Source organism: Podarcis raffonei, chromosome 14, assembly GCF_027172205.1.
Source record: "Podarcis raffonei isolate rPodRaf1 chromosome 14, rPodRaf1.pri, whole genome shotgun sequence".
Classification (NCBI taxonomy): Eukaryota; Metazoa; Chordata; class Lepidosauria; order Squamata; family Lacertidae; genus Podarcis; species Podarcis raffonei.
The window spans coordinates 7,646,434-7,662,237 of record NC_070615.1 but is presented as its reverse complement, the minus strand read 5'-3'; the positions used below and the strand labels follow the sequence as shown (position 1 = coordinate 7,662,237).

The 15,804-nt window shown below is 44.7% G+C and overlaps 1 protein-coding gene across 10 annotated transcripts in view; it reads left to right on the top strand.

Moving 5' to 3' along the window:
• The window catches only part of CELF6 (CUGBP Elav-like family member 6), a 180,013-nt gene that overhangs the window by 134,387 nt on the left and 29,822 nt on the right, over window positions 1-15,804 (top strand). For 7 of the 10 annotated variants that reach the window (XR_008327610.1, XM_053366054.1, XM_053366053.1 and 4 more), the window contains 2 exons: window positions 9,427-9,555; window positions 12,334-12,413. Coding sequence is in view for 9 of the 10 variants with exons in the window: in XM_053366054.1 (XP_053222029.1) it covers window positions 9,427-9,555; window positions 12,334-12,413 (209 nt within the window). In the remaining variant the exon portion in view is untranslated. The remainder of the gene's footprint in view (window positions 1-9,426; window positions 9,556-12,333; window positions 12,414-15,804) is intronic. The other 3 variants (XM_053366050.1, XM_053366057.1, XM_053366056.1) reach the window with 1 other exon arrangement.

Here is a 15,804-nt window from a genome sequence, read left to right as displayed (position 1 = left end):
AAAGGAAGGTGTAAAATGTCATGACAACTGCCGTAACTGGGTCAGGAAAACAATGATGTCCCTTCTGGTACAGCACCAGCAGTAGCCCATCAATGATAGAAACTGACACGGGGACAAACGGAAGAAGACGCCTTCACCCTGGTATGGCTCCCCTTTATCACATACACAACCCAACAGGACAATGACAATAATCCACCAACAGCATACAAATCAATATGGCTAACCTGATCCAAAACACCCACCCACCTCACTCACACACGAAAACAAAGATCACCACAGCCAATCACAAGCAAACAATCACACCCTAGGCCAACCCCAACCTCTCTCACCACCAAAGGAACACAAGTGAACAACACAAGCAATGCTGACACCAAACTCTACATACATTAAACATAATAGAAACACCGCCACCCGACCCCACCCCCATCCATCTCCCCTCTCTCCACCCCCCCTTTCCTTTTTCTTTCTTTTTTCTTCTCCCCCTAATGCCTCAACAAATGAAACGGATTTGTAAAAATGTTACATGGAAGAAGAAGAAAAAATACGAGGCACTACACTTCTGTAAAACAAGAAAATCCTTAATAAAAAATATTTTTAAAAAAATGATAGAAGCCCAGCTCTGCTGGTTCTTCCTCCTTTGCCGGTTTTGGGCATCTTCACCAGCGCAAAGCACATGGAATTGTAACACGAGCTTAGGTAAATAGTGTATGAAGAGGAAAAAGAAAATAGCCATTCAAAGCAACTTATCAAGCTTCATTAGAGAAAGCATGCACTTCATGGTTTATAAAGCAGTGAACATTTGAGCAATTAAACTCAGCTTGTGAAAAGGGCCTAGACTATAGAATGTTTTGATGCATTTGCCTTGCCAAAGCCAAGCAAGTCTGGCCTGGGGTAGGGCCTGGGTGGGAAGCCACATGGAAAACTTTCTGTACCATTGTAATAAAAAGTGAACCACGAAGCAGAGTAGAACATTGGGGGGGGGAGCCCTCACACTTCTGCTGTACTGGGTCTCATGGCCTCATTGACTCAGAACCCGATGAAACCATTCAGATGCTGAGTCCCTGCTAGAGGCTCTCAATATCCTTTGCAAACTACAGTTCACTGGACTCTTTGCAGTGTTGGAAGCCATGACTGTTAAAGTGTTAGAACAGTGCTTTAAACGTGTGCTGTTGGTGTGGCCAAAGTATATGGTATGCAAGTGATTTTGACAGCTGAGACAGAAAATAATCTCTCCTCTTCTCTGAAACTAAAAATACAATAATATAAAATTAAAAAATCAGTGCTTTTGTTAAGTCAAAAGGGTGCCAGTATCCCCAGAAAAAGCACTGTGAATAACTAACACTTTGTTGTCCTTTCATGACACCCAAAACCTGCCGTCTGAGGCAGCCGCCTCACTTTGGCCAAGGGTAGGGCCAGCCTTCCAGCATCCCAGGTATGCACTTTACTAGGGTTACCGTACGTCCAGAATTTCCCAGACATATCCGGAATACTGTACTCAGAAGCAGCGTCCGGACGGAAATCCTAAAAATGTCCAGGGAAATCTGGATGTATGGCAACCCATGTTGGCAGTGTCGTTTTGGGCGATTTTCCTTCAAATTAGCTCAACAACTTTGGGCAAAACTTTAAAAAGCTCAGTAAATTTGCACACACAAACACATACACACCCCGCCCAAAAAGCTGTTTGAAATATGGCAAGCCTAACCTTAACAGGGTTGAGATGCACCTGTTGCTCTTTCTTTCAGTCATCTTTTCACCCCAAAGGAACTTTGCAAAGTAGAGCAGGAATTTGGGTTTTTTGAACCAGAGCTGTGAGCAACACCCTCTGGTCATTTAACTCCCTCCATCTCTGAATCAGCCCTTCCCATAGAAAGAGAAAGACACGTACACACAAATGAGCACACATTCTGCTTTCCCAAGTGATAGCCAGTAAAAAGTAATCGGAGACTTGAAAAGCCCGTAGAGCTGAAAGGGGAAATAGGAAAGACTGTCACATTTCCAACTTCCTTCCTCCGATCTGTATGCTTCAAGATAAAGGCAACACTCTCAGCACCTCATGACCAAGTGGGCAGGGAGAGGGCTCTCAGAGGCCTCATGGCTACCAAGGGAAGACCTCAGGTGCATTGCTGTGCCTGTAGGTGCCACATTGACAATCCTTGCAGTAGAAGTTGCAAGTGCAGCATTTGCAGCGATAAACTAAGAGACAGTTGGAGCAGACTGTACTCTGGAGATAGGAGTCTTTGCAGCCCTTTCCATTCGCCAGAAGACTGAATCATAGTACAAGAATACTGAGATGTTTGAAAAATGTTGTTCTAGTTACCTGTTGTTGCTTTTAGAAAACTATTGAAGGCTTGTCAATATGCTGACCAGAATACCATAATCTGGCCTTGACAGTGTGGGTCTAACACCCAAGTTCAGCTGGCTGTGACCCCCTGCCTCTGCTCTTTCTGCTTCTCAAGAAGCTGCAGGGATTGTGGCCAGTGGATGACTAGCACCCTCTAGGGGAAATACCAGGCCAGTGGCTCGCCCTAGAACAAAGATTGGCTTCGTGTTTGGCATCAAAAACCACATTGTAAAACTTTTCCCGTAATTTGTTCAAACCAAACCCTACAATCATGAGAGATGGACTAGTACTTTTAATTAAAACTTATACATACATACATTATTTTAGAGGTGAACCATCCCTCCAAAAGTTTCTCATATTGACTTTTGAGAATTTGCTGTGTTTTCCTGGGGTGGAGGAATGGAAAGAACGTTCACATCTCCAAAGTTAATACAAAGATAAGAAAAAGGTTGCAACATGAACACCAGGCACATCCCTGAGCAAACCACAATTGGTAAACCAAGAACAAGTCTTATTGCAGCGCATGGTAGCGCAGCAGCAGCAGGAAGAATGAGTTGCTGATGGGATTTAAGAGTCCAACAGCATCTGGCAGGAAACTCATAGGAATAAGTGAATCTGTCTTTCCCATTTTTTCCAGTCTTCCATTCAGTTCTACATATTTCGATATCAGTTTGGGGGGGGGGGACGACGACAATTTTTAAAGGTTCTCACGAAAATTCATTAGCAAATTTCTCCTGATACAGTGGTACCTCGGGTTAAGTACTTAATTCGTTCCGGAGGTCCGTTCTTAACCTGAAACTGTTCTTAACCTGAAGCACCACTTTAGCTAATGGGGCCTCCTGCTGCTGCCACACCGCCGGAGCACAATTTCTGTTCTTATCCTGAAGCAAAGTTCTTAACCTGAAGCACTATTTCTGGGTTAGCGGAGTCTGTAACCTGAAGCGTATGTAACCTGAAGCGTATGTAACCCGAGGTACCACTGTATACATATTTCTGCAAGCACTTTTCACTGACATAATGCATTTTTGCATGCTGTTTTCCGTAACATATGCATTTTGTGCATAGTTTGCCCTGGCATATGCATTTTTGTACACAAGCTAGCTGGAGAATTGCACTGCAAAATCTGGGGGAAGTAGAAATCTCAAAGGATGACAATGTTTTCTTGCGTGTATTGTTTTGAGAAGTGTGGGATTGGTAGGTTGCCCTTTCAATGCAAACCGAGCCAAATCATTCTGAGCAGTGCTCATTCATTAATTTACTGCAGTTATAGTTCATTTCCCCCCCCCCAAAGGAATTCAAGGTTGCATACCTGATTCTCCCCTCCTCATTTAATCTCGACAACAACCACCCAGTGAAGTAGGTTAGGCTGAGAGACAGTGACTGGCCCAGTGTCACCTAGTAAGTTTCATGAGCAAGTGGGGGGGTGTGCACCCTGTTCTACCAGGTCCCAGTCCAACACTAACCACTATGGAACACTGCCCCTCCTTGCTTTAATGGCCTACATCAAACCAGACATAGGTAGATTTTGGGAAACCTCTAATGCCCCATTTCTCCTCTCTCTGTGTGTGCACCTTTCTTCCCCATTTCCTATGGCGCCTGTCTGCAGACAAATGCACACGAGGATCGGTATTTTAAACCCAGTGATGTTTTATTCCCAGGGTTCAGTTGCTTGAGCAGGGTAAATAACAGTGTATTCAGAGAGAGATGTAGTTATTAAACACGACTCAGCTGGTGCCAGCAAAAGCTCCATGCGTCCCAAAGGGAACTGGGAAATAAATTACCCACTTACAGAATGTAATTGGTGAGGGATTAAAAATCAATAGACAGGCAAGAACAAGCAAGCTGCCTCAGCCGGGCTCTGTGGAGGAAGAAAAATCCCATTGCAAGAGGATGGCACTCTCGTTGCCCAGGAGCACGTGCCCAAGAGCACAGTTTCTGGCTATCTGGGGGCTCCTCTGCCTTTTAAGAGGTCAGTGGCAAAGAGGTGTTTGATAGGTAAAACGTGCTGTGGCAGAATGGCCAGCCCTTTCCACCGAAGTCCCACAGGCCCACTGGAATGGACAGTAGGATTTAGATGCAAGAAACCTTAGATTCAAAGCCCAGCTCAGCAGTGCTCTATCCCTTTGGCCCTGCATTGTTTCCCCAGGGGATCAGATGAAATATACCAAAATATGCCTCTAACTCTCCTGGGAACGAAATCATTCAAAGTGCAGAAGGCCACTTTGAATTAATAGTTGCCCAATTCAGCTGGCACAGTTGCATTGGTTTGTGGCCAGCCTTGTGAAAAAGAGCAAGCCCCTCTTTGGCTTTTTGAAATGAAGCAGAACTGGAATGAATACATACAAAAGGGATAAGAAGGAATACAGCCTTCAGCAGGGCTTGGAAGAATGAGTATAGACAGAACTGGATCGAGGTCTGAGGGGGCAAGGGGCAAAACGTCCTTTGGCAGTGGGCTCAGGTGGGTTTGCCCTGCAGTAATGGCATGGCTGTGAGCAACACAGGGCAGCCGTGATTTCCCACAATGCTCCAGAGTGATGCTGCATCAAGAACATTGTGGGAAATTAAAGGGGTGGCTTCAGTCAGCTGCCACCGGGAGTGCTGGGTCAGAAAATAATAATAAAGAGGATAAGCATTAGCTGTGCACCCTGGTGGGGCATTTGAACCCTGACAGCTGCCCCAAGATGCCAGGTGCAGATACCAGCCTTGAGAATCTGTCAGTTTCAGCTTCTCATTTTTCTAGTCTTCACATTTCCACATCTCTTTGCAGTTTTTTGATTCAGCACCTCATGAAAATTCTTATTATTAATGATTTTCAGTTTTATACATTTCAATAATTTTACAATCATTTTAACATTTCAAAATTTGACTTCCTTCCCCCAGTTTCTGTATTTCCTTAAGCTCTCTTTTTATGTACAGCATTGTAGGTGCCCAGTCAATCATTGCTTTATTATTATTATATTTAATAATAATAATAATAATAATTTCAATTTTATGCATTTCAATAATTTTACAATCATTTCAACATTTCAAAACTCGACTTCTTCCCCCCTCTTTCTGCAGTTCCTTAAATTTATTTTTTAATATTTTCTGCATATCCAATTTAATTTGCTCATTCATTCATCTACTTTAAATATATACTCTTATAAAACTGCAGGTTATTACAACAATCCTGCCAATGTTCTTATCTGTTTACAGTTTATTTGTAAATATTCAATAAACCATTTCCATTCTTTTATAAAAGGTTTGTTATCTTGATTTCTTACTTTTCAGGTAAGTTTCGGCATTTCTGCATATTCCATAAGTTTTTGTATTCATTCTTGTTTTGCTGGGACTGCTTCTTCTTTCCCTTTTTGGGCAAGTATCATTCTTGCCACTGTAGTCACATACATGAATAAATTTCCGTACAGTTTGGATAGTTCTGTCCCTCATGTAAATTCAGCATCATTTCATTGCAAACTGTTCCTTACACATTTTTCTATGCAATTTCCCCCAATACAGTATGCACTTTTTTATTTGCGATTTCCCCATATATAATGCGTTTTTGCATGTTATTTTCACTGACATGTGCATTTTAATGAACACTCTACCCCAGTATATGCATTTTTGTATGTTGTAACCACCCTGAGACCTGCAGGTTTAGGGCGGTATACAAATTTTAATAAATCATCATCATCAATTTTTGTACATGCTACTTGGCTGGAGAACTGAACTACAAAATTTAGAGAAGTGCAAATTTTAAAAGATGGCTCAGTTTGCATATTGTTTCAGAAAATGCAGGTTTGATAGGTTCCCTTTTATTTATTTATTTTATTTATCCATTTTCATAAACTTAGTATACACACCTTACGTTTTCATTCTCTAATGTCTTATCAAAAGTCTTCCCAAGAGGTTCCCTTTTAGATGTGAATTGACTCCCCGCCCCCATCCCTACAAGAGGGTCTCTATTTTTATCTATGAAGTGTTGGACAATATCCTTAAAGTCCCCCGCTTCCTCAAATTTCACTTTATCATTCCCTTTTTGGCCAGCAGAGCAGCAAGTATTTGGCTCGGAGCAGGACTCCGGCTTAGGCTGTAAGTGAGGCAGAAATTTGAATCCTCTCTGAAGAGGCACTTGCGGCGTGGAGAGAAGTGTCAAGGAAATTTAAGCTAAGCCAGAGACTACAACGCTATACAGGGACAGGTGTTGTTGTTTTTAATAGAGATGGTTTATGTTTAACTAGACAATGTATGAGCCCTGGCCTCTTAACTAATTTTCCTAGTGCCTGACAAAGCGTCCTCTGTGCCCTGCTGTTATTTATTTATTTCCCGGCCTGCGCACTCCGACAGGCCACCTTATTTCTGTTGTCAGACGCCATTAGAGCCCAGCGCTGGTGCGAGGGCCATGGAAGACAGATGCCGGCAATAATCGCGAAACACTCATTATTTACCATCACTCCAATGATGTTTAAGTTATTTATGTCCCTTGGGCAGGGCTGGCAACAGAGGGTTATTTGGGTAGTCAATCATAACCATGAAACGGCTTGCTACTTTACTTAACCGTCTCTCTTTCTCTCGGAGCCTCGTTGCCTCCATCTCTGTCTTTCTCATTCCAAGTACCCCTTTATTCCCCATTCTCATCAACCTCCACCCCCACCATCCGCTCCATCTTTCTCCACATGTTCCCCTTGGACTTCTCCCTCTTTCTCTCCTTCAAACTTAGGAAATGAAATAGTGCAGGACCCCAGTGATCACCGCCTTGTACTTTGTTTTAAACTGTTTTTGTTTTTTTAATTGTATTTTTAAATCGTTATAATCCACTCTGGGACTGTATGGTGACGTGTGGGTAAGGAAGTGTAACAACAACAGGTAAAGGTAAAGGACTCCTGGACGGATAAGTCCAGTCAAAGGCAACTATGGGGTTGGGGCACTCATCTCGCTTTCAGGCCAAGGGAGCTGACGTTTGTCCACAGACCTTTACCTTTACCTATTATTATTGTTTAGACCACAGCGCCACTTGGGCTTGTCGATCAGAAGGTCGGCGGTTCGAATCCCCGCAACAGGGTGAGTTCCCGTTGCTCTGTCCCAGCTTCTGCCAACCTAGGAGTTTGAAAGCATGCCAGTGCAAGCAGATAAATAGGTACCACTGTGGCGGGAAGGTAAACAGTGTTTCTGTGCACTCTGGTTTCTGTCACGGTGTTCCGTTGTGCCAGAAGCAGTTCGGTCCTGCTGGCCACATGACCCAGAAAGCTGTCTGTGGACAAACGCTGGCTCCCTCGGCCTGAAAGTGAGATGAGCACAACAACTCCATAGTCGCCTTTGACTGGACTTAACCGTCCAGGGGTCCTTTACCTTTACAATAATAATAACAATAATAATAATACTAGCAGCTCTTTTTTGTTTTAATGATGAGGTGCCAGTGCTCCTATATTGATAAAAGTGCTGTGGGTGCCTGTTCTCTGCTGCTGTGGAGGGTGGAACTTGATCTAATGGGCTAAAGTTGTAGGAGGGCAGATGGTTGGCTGTTAAGTGATGATAAAGTTAACCAGTTACTTAAAAAGATTCTGGGCTCTCTCTCAATGGAGGACTTCAAGCAGAGGCTAGACAGTTGTCTGTAGGGGATTCTGTACCTCTGGCCTCCCCCAAGTCCATGAATCGAGGAATCCCTAGCATGCAGACACTGCGCCCGCTGGATTTCTCCTAGTTGATTGACAATTTATATACCCCTGGTATTTAAACAGAACATCTAAGCCACTGACAAAATGTTAAAACATCTTCAGTAGACAGCAACTATGGAAATACCAGAGAAGGCCCACATTCTATAAAGCACTATTAGCAACAAACAGAGCACCATCTCGAACACTGACATAAACATGGCACGTAAGAAATCAGCTATGAAATTGCAAGGAAATTGTAAACGTGATACTGTCCTGGCCCCCACTGCTGCGTGAATGACTCAAACTTGGGTTTCTGTTTCTACCAAAATCTTGACGGTGAAGATCAGCGCAGTACATAGGGAAGGCAAGGGTGAAAGGCACATGGCTAAGCATAAGCTAAGATGCTGACCCAACAAGACACCCCCTGTGCCTTCTTTTTAAAGGATGGGACAGGCACTTAGTGTGGCAAATGGTCCGAGTCCCCAAACTGGGCAAGCAAACAGGCATTCCTCTTGGTGAGTTGAACTTACAAGGTCTTTTTGCACCAACATTGGCATCTCTGTGTCCTTGGAGACGAAGTTTCAGCTGATTTATGCTCAGCAGCCTCCTTCTTCAACGGAAGCTCGTTACTGATAGCAGAAGACACCAAAGGTCAACAGGGGAGAATGGGCTGGGGTGTCTCGTGATCCTGGATTAGAACGCCCCACTTGGTCCCTCCTTAGGATCCAGCTCACTATCCTCCAGGCCAGCTCTCCCTCCCCACCAGCCCTAGACTCTTAACAGAAGAAGAAGAGTTTGGATTTGATATCCCGCTCTATCACTACCTGAAGGAGTCTCAAAGTGGCTAACATTCTCCTTTCCCTTCCTCCCCCACAACAAACACTCTGTGAGGTGAGTGAGGCTGAGAGACTTCAGAGAAGTGTGCCTAGCCCAAGGTCACCCAGCAGCTGCACGTGGAGGAGCGGAGACGCGAACCCGGTTCACCAGATTACAAGTCTACCACTCTTAACCACTACACCACACTGGCTCTCTGACACTTCTTAGGTCCCACCAATGCTTTTCCTATCCTGCTGGGTCCCACCCGATGGTCCCTTCCATCCCTTCTTTGTGTCAGACACCCCACCCACATGACACCTCTTTGGGACTCGTGACAAATTCACAATGCTTGCAGGCTGAGAACAGGTTGCTAGGCTTGGTGGGTCAGGGTTGTTCTTATGTCAGAAATACATCCCATTGAGTTCAATGCAAGTAAGTATGATTCAGAACAGCAGCCCAGACACAAAGGCCATTCGCCCGTCCGGCAAGCCCCTGCAAGGGTTCATAGTTGTCGTACAAAGCCTTGGCCTGGACCAGCCGCCAAGTCAATAAGCCCCCACCTGTGCTCCTGTTCTGCCCTGCTAATCGTGTGTGGCTTTGCGTGGCTCTTGCTAATGAGGAGTGGTTTGTTTTTAGAAGACAGGAAGCTTTTTGTGGGCATGCTGGGGAAGCAGCAGAGTGAGGATGACGTCCGGCGACTCTTTGAGCCCTTTGGCCAGATTGAAGAATGCACCATCCTCAGAGGCCCCGATGGAGCCAGTAAAGGTGAGGATCAAGAAGCGGTGGAGAATGGCATCGGCAACACTGGAAAGGGGTGGCACAGCTCGCTTTTTCCTACTATGGGGAAGGGCCGTAGCTCAATAGTAGAGCATCTGAGCTCTGCAGGCAAATGTTTCCAGGTTCAGTCCCTGCTGGCATCTGCAGGTGAAGTCTGAAATCCTGTAGAACGTCTGCCAGTCAGTGCAGACAAAACTAAGCTAAATGGACCAGTATGAGGTACAACCTTGTAAAAGGGAATGGGGGAAGTTATTCAGGGCTGAGATCAAGACCCTCCCTGCAATGTCTGCCACGCAAGCATATCTCTGCCAGCTATTATTTTGCACAGGAGAAGCCAGGATATAAATAATAATATAGAGGGGTGGCCAAAAGAAGTGGGTCCGAACGCTGGGATCTACCTGTTCCAATCTGGTTCTGGACTTGCCTATTGCTTCAGCACATCTTCCCTATGCTATTATTATTATTATTATTTCTATTATTATTACTATTACTATTTATTTGTACCACACCCATCTGGTTGAGTTTCCCCAGCCACTCTGGGCGGCTTCCAACAAAGATTAAAAATACCGTATTTTTCACCCTATAGGACACACTTTTTCACCTCCAAAAATGAAGGGGGAAAGTGTGTGCGTCCTATGGGGTGAATGCAGGCTTTCGCTGAAGCTTGGAGAGCAAGAGGGGTCAGTGCGCACCGACCCCTCTCTCTCTCCAGGCTTCAGGAAGCTATCCGTAAGCCTGGGGAGCCCGCAGGAGTTCCCGCAGGGCTCCCTAGGCTGCGGATAGCAGCCTGCTTGCCCAGAGCGCGGGGCGCCCTGAAGCAGAGCGCCCCGTGCTTCGGGAAGCTATCCGCAGCCTTGGGTGCCCTGCGGGAGTTCCCGCAGGGCTCCCTAGGCTGCGGATAGCAGCCTGCTGCACGGAGCGCTGGGCGCGCTGAACAGGGCGCCCCGCGCTTCGGGCAGATATCTGCAGCCTAGGGAGCCCTGCGGGAGTTCCCGTGGCTGGGGGGGAATATTTTTTTCCCCTTTATTCCCCCCCCCAAAAAAACTAGGTGCGTCCTATGGGCCGGTGCTTCCTATAGGGCGAAAAATATGGTACATTAAAATGTCACACATTAAAAACTTCCCTGATGTCTTCTAAATGTCAGGTAGTTGTTTATCTCTTTGACATCTGATGGGAGGGCGTTCCACAGGGCGGGTGCCACCACCGAGAAGGCCCTCTGCCTGGTTCCCTGTAGCTTTGCTTCTCGCAGGGAGGGAACCGCCAGAAGACCCTCAGAGCTGGACCTCAGTGTCCGGGCAGAATGATGGGGGTGGAGACGCTCCTTCAGGTATACTGGGCTGAGGCCATTTACGGCTTTAAAGGTCAATTGTACTCGGAAACATACTGAGAGCCAATGTAGGTCTTTCAAGACTGGTGTTATGTGGTCTCGGCGGCCACCCCCAGTCACCAGTCTAGCTGCTACTTTCCCATTGCCTGATACTTGCTAGTAATATGCTCCAATCCTTCTGAGCATCTGCAGTATTATTATTATTATTATTATTATTATTATTATTATTATTATTATTATACCTCCCTTCATCATAAGATCTCAGGGTGGTTCACAGAATAAGATGCAGGCTAAAACAAGTAAATAATTAAAACTAAACAGCAAAACAATACCCCTCCTTCCCATAGGCACATTTAAAAGGCTGTGGAATATTAATCAGTCAAAGGCCTGGTTGAAAAGGAATGTTTTTGCCTGCTGCCTAAAAACATATAATGAAGGCACCAGGTGAACCTTCCAGAGAAAAACATTCCACAAATGGGGAGCCAATGCAGAAAAGGCAAATTCTCGTGTTGGTAGCCTCTGGACCTCACGTGGAGGAAGCACATGAAGAAGGGCCTCAGAGGATGATCACAGGATCTGGGCAGGTTCTTATGGAGAGAGGCAGTCCTAGAGGTATTGCAGTCCTTTACCCTGGTTTTGACATCTATTGTCAGGTGTTTAAACCGATTTTAACATTGCATTTTCATTTTGTGGGACCTACAGTGAAGGGTGGGTCTGAAATAATTATTATTATTATTATTATTATTATTATTATTATTATTATTATGAAAACCCACTAATTTAAAGGTTGCAGTCCTATGCACATTTACCTGGACTAAGCCCCACCAGGCGTAGTGAACTTTATTTCTGAGCAAACAGGCACCTAACAGAGCTGCAAAAACAAAACACATGCTCTGTGTTGTCTGTTGTGAATGCCCACTTTGAATTGGTTTTCATTTATTATGGATATTGCTGTTGAATTGCCTCTTGTTTTAAACTTTTGTACATTTTAATTGCTGAGAGTCACACTGAGTCCTTCTATCGGGTGGGTGGGGAGAAGCATCGACCCAAAATTTAATGATTTGAAACATAACCTTTCGCAACCCTGAAACACACAGAGGACGAAGCAGCTTCTCTCCCTATTTATTATGGGCAAATCTGGCCACATGGGCAGGTGCACGCCATTCTCAAGTGACAGCGCTATGCTTGTCTCTTGCTAGTGTAACATGGGATGCCGTTCAAACCACGTTACCAAAAGCAAAATGTGACCTGACCCTGCAATAAAGGGCATGCATTGCCTTACAGCGGGGAGAAAGAATCCTAGATCAGCCAGATTTCAGGCTACCGCTTGCATTTCCCCACCTTGACTGGCTTTGCCAATATGGAGATCCACTCTGGGTTTAGTTTTGTTTTTTTGGATCTGCCTCTGAGCTGACCATTGACCCTTTCTTTCCTCTTAGGATGTGCCTTTGTCAAATATGGGAGTCATGCAGAGGCGCAAGCCGCTATCAGTAGTCTCCACGGCAGTCAGACCATGCCGGTAAGTGCTGGCCAAATGGCCAAATCAGTGGATTAGAGAGTGGTGCTGATAATGCCAGGGTTGCAGGTTCGATCCCCTCATGGGACAGCTGCATATTCCTGCATTGCAGGGGGCTGGACTAGATGATCCCCAGGGTCCCATCCAACTCTACAATTCTGTGATGGGGGATTGGTTTAGGTGTTCCCTGTGCTCAGCCAGAGGTCTATGTAGAAGACATCCACACCTTTGCCCTTGTTCTTAAACTTCTACTCCTGTGGTGTCTTGTGTGGGAAGAAGTTTGCTGAAGTTTCTCTTCACCATAAAGCATCTGAGATAGTATCAGGGAATCCAAGGGCATTGCTGAGGATACACCATATATTTAAACCACATGGTTCCTAAAAAAAGAGATATCTGGGAACTGTCGTTTGTTAAGGGTGCTGGGGATTTGAGCTCTCTGAGAACTGCAGTTCTTTAAATGTTTTGTGGTTTGTGCACAGTCATAGAGAGAACATATTTATTTGAATATTTGAGGCATTTAACCTTGTGTATATTGATACAAAATGACGAGACCCACATATCCTGGATTAATTTGTAGATTGGAACTTAGTTACTCACAGGCTTTTGTGCTTCCTTGATGCAGTTTGACCGATGATAGATAGATAGATAGTTCAGAAATTTTGAGAGGAAATATATATTTTATGAGAAAAATACATTGAAATGCACATGCAAGTTTTACTTAAATCTTCATTTTCATGCGGATGCTGGGGGAGGGGGGAATTGCAGATTAATGCAGAAACGGGATGGCTCAATGAATGAACACATGCAAAAATGAAATAGGCTGAACATCTCCTGATGTGCCCAGAATGACTGCAGCTCCTATCTTTCCTGAGCATTGGCACTGCTGGCTGAGGCTGATGGGTGCTGGAATCAAGCAACATCTGGAAGGCCATAGGGTCTCCTGCATTGGGACCAGCAGATATCAACCCAGATAGCCTCACTGTTGCTATCTGGATCTAGCCATTGTACACCCTGCCCTTCAACTTCAGCAGCCCTTCCCTTCCTGCCTGCTGTGGGACGAAAGCTAAAGCATCCTCATGAGCACAGCTGCAAGAGGAGGATGGTAGACGAAGGAACTAGCAGAGTGGGAGAGAGCAAGCACAGCGATCCTGAACTGCTCTGCACCGTTTGGTTGTAGAGGTTGGCACTTGGCGACCCTGTCAATTCCACAATACCAAAGAGGAGGACAGTGCCTAAAAGGTCCATCAGGAAGCAGGGAATATTCACATGGCAGTGGAGTCTGGCTCATTTGGGGGAATTGGGGCACTGCCCCAGCAGCCTAAGACCCTGGAGCGAGGACCCCGAAGTAGACCAGCCTTCTCCAACCTTGTGCCTTCCAGATGTTTTGAATTTCAGCTCCCATCAGCCCCAGCCAGCAGGGCTAATGGTGACGGATGGTGATGACTGTCGTCCAAAATGTCTGGAGAGGGAAGGCTGGAGTCTGCAGTACTAAGCTAGATGCACCACAATTTGACTTATGGTGGGGAAGTTTTGTACGCCCTGCAGATAGAGAAGAAAAACAGAGGTGGCCAGCTAACCGCTTGGAAGCTATATTGAAATTGACAGATAAGCAGTGCTAGGCTCTTTCCCAGGCTGCTCTCAAGGAACCAGAAGCCTTTATCACTGGCCCTGTTCCTGTGTTTTCAATCACAGCTTAACAAGCAGCAATTAAGCAGCTGGAATTCCTTCCCACTCCCCTTTAACTCATCATCTCAGCTCATCCACCTCTGCAGAGCATAAAAAATACATCTATTACCCATTTATTATTGTGTTTTTATTCCACCCTTCCTCCAAGGAGCTCATGGCACAAGGGTTGTATTGAACAAAGTTATATTAGAGGTTACCGTCCACACACTTCTGCTGTGCAGATACTGGTGACTAGGCAAAACCTCTTTTAAGCTGCTTTAGCAGAGTTTATCTTCTTTCACTCTCACACGGAACAATGACAAAGTTTTTTAAAAGATGACTGACCAAACTGTGAAGTCTTGGTCAAAATATTTTATTCCCAGACCGGTTACATGCATTAAGGTTGCAAAGGTCATCTTTCGACTGTTAACACAAACAGTACACTATCAAACAAAAGTCTTATCTCCAGCATGTTGTAAACCACAGCAACAGTCTTCCAACAGACTTCATAGGCAACCCTCTTCGGACATACATTTGCTATCAGGTGTCTGCAAACACGAAGCGGGAGTGGTCTTTTTATTAGCACTTGCAGCTGACACTAATTAAGATCAGAGTGCCACTCCCAAATTTAAAGGAAAAACTCTGGAACCTTCTAGAAACTTTTGTTTCTTTGCAGAACGATTCCCTTACACTCCCACTCAGTCGCACAGAAACAAAACAGTATTATGAACATATACAAAGTATTCGCACACCATGCAACACAGTTCCCAACTTCTCAACTAGTTGTGCATGTCTTTCAGACGTAAGCAATTTTGTAAATACATCTGCCACATTTTGCCTGCTTTCACAATATTGTAGCTTTTTCAGATTTTGCTTCACAATTTCTTTTACGTTTTGATATTTAATCTCTACATGTTTTGTTCTACCTTTAAACAGTTCAAACTCCACCATTGCAATGACTGCCTGATTATCCTCCCATACTTGTACTGGATAATTAAGTTTTACACCTAAGTCATCGAGAATCTGTACATAGTACTTCAATTCATTACATAAGTCTGATAGAGCAGTGTATTCAGCTTCTGTGGAGGAAGTGGCTACAATCCCTTGTTTCCTGGACTTCCATTCCACCAAAGAATTACCAAACTGAAACACCATCCCAGACACTGATTTTTTGCCCAACCACTATCAATGAATGAACTTCTGATCCTGAAGATGATAATTTTAAACAATAGTCAAGTGTATTTTGTAAACGAAAAATGCATTTTAGTCCTTTCCATGTATTTTCAATAGGATTACTTACAAGTCTACTCAGAATTCCAACAGAATATCAAATCTGAACTGCTCCATTGTGAAATATACAATAAACTTCCAATAACAGAATGATACGATTCTGGATTCACAGGCTCTGAACTATCCCCTTCGTTTTTGAAAAAAACTATTTCCATTGGGGTTTTCACACCTTTACAATTCTGCATGTTGTTCCTTTCCTCTGGAACCTTCTAGAAACTTTTACTTGTTTCTTTGCAGAGTGATTCCCTAACAAGTTATCCCCTTCCTGCAAGGAATTCTGCTTGCTCAACAGAACTTTTCCTCCTTTTCCTTGCCCTGTGCCCCTGCTCAGAGGGGGGTGGGGTTGCAAGAAAACCCAGACAAGATGGGGGGGGCACATGGAGGAAGGAGAGGGAAGGGGAGTTCCTTTGCACGAGGCAAGCAGATAAACTTTGCATGA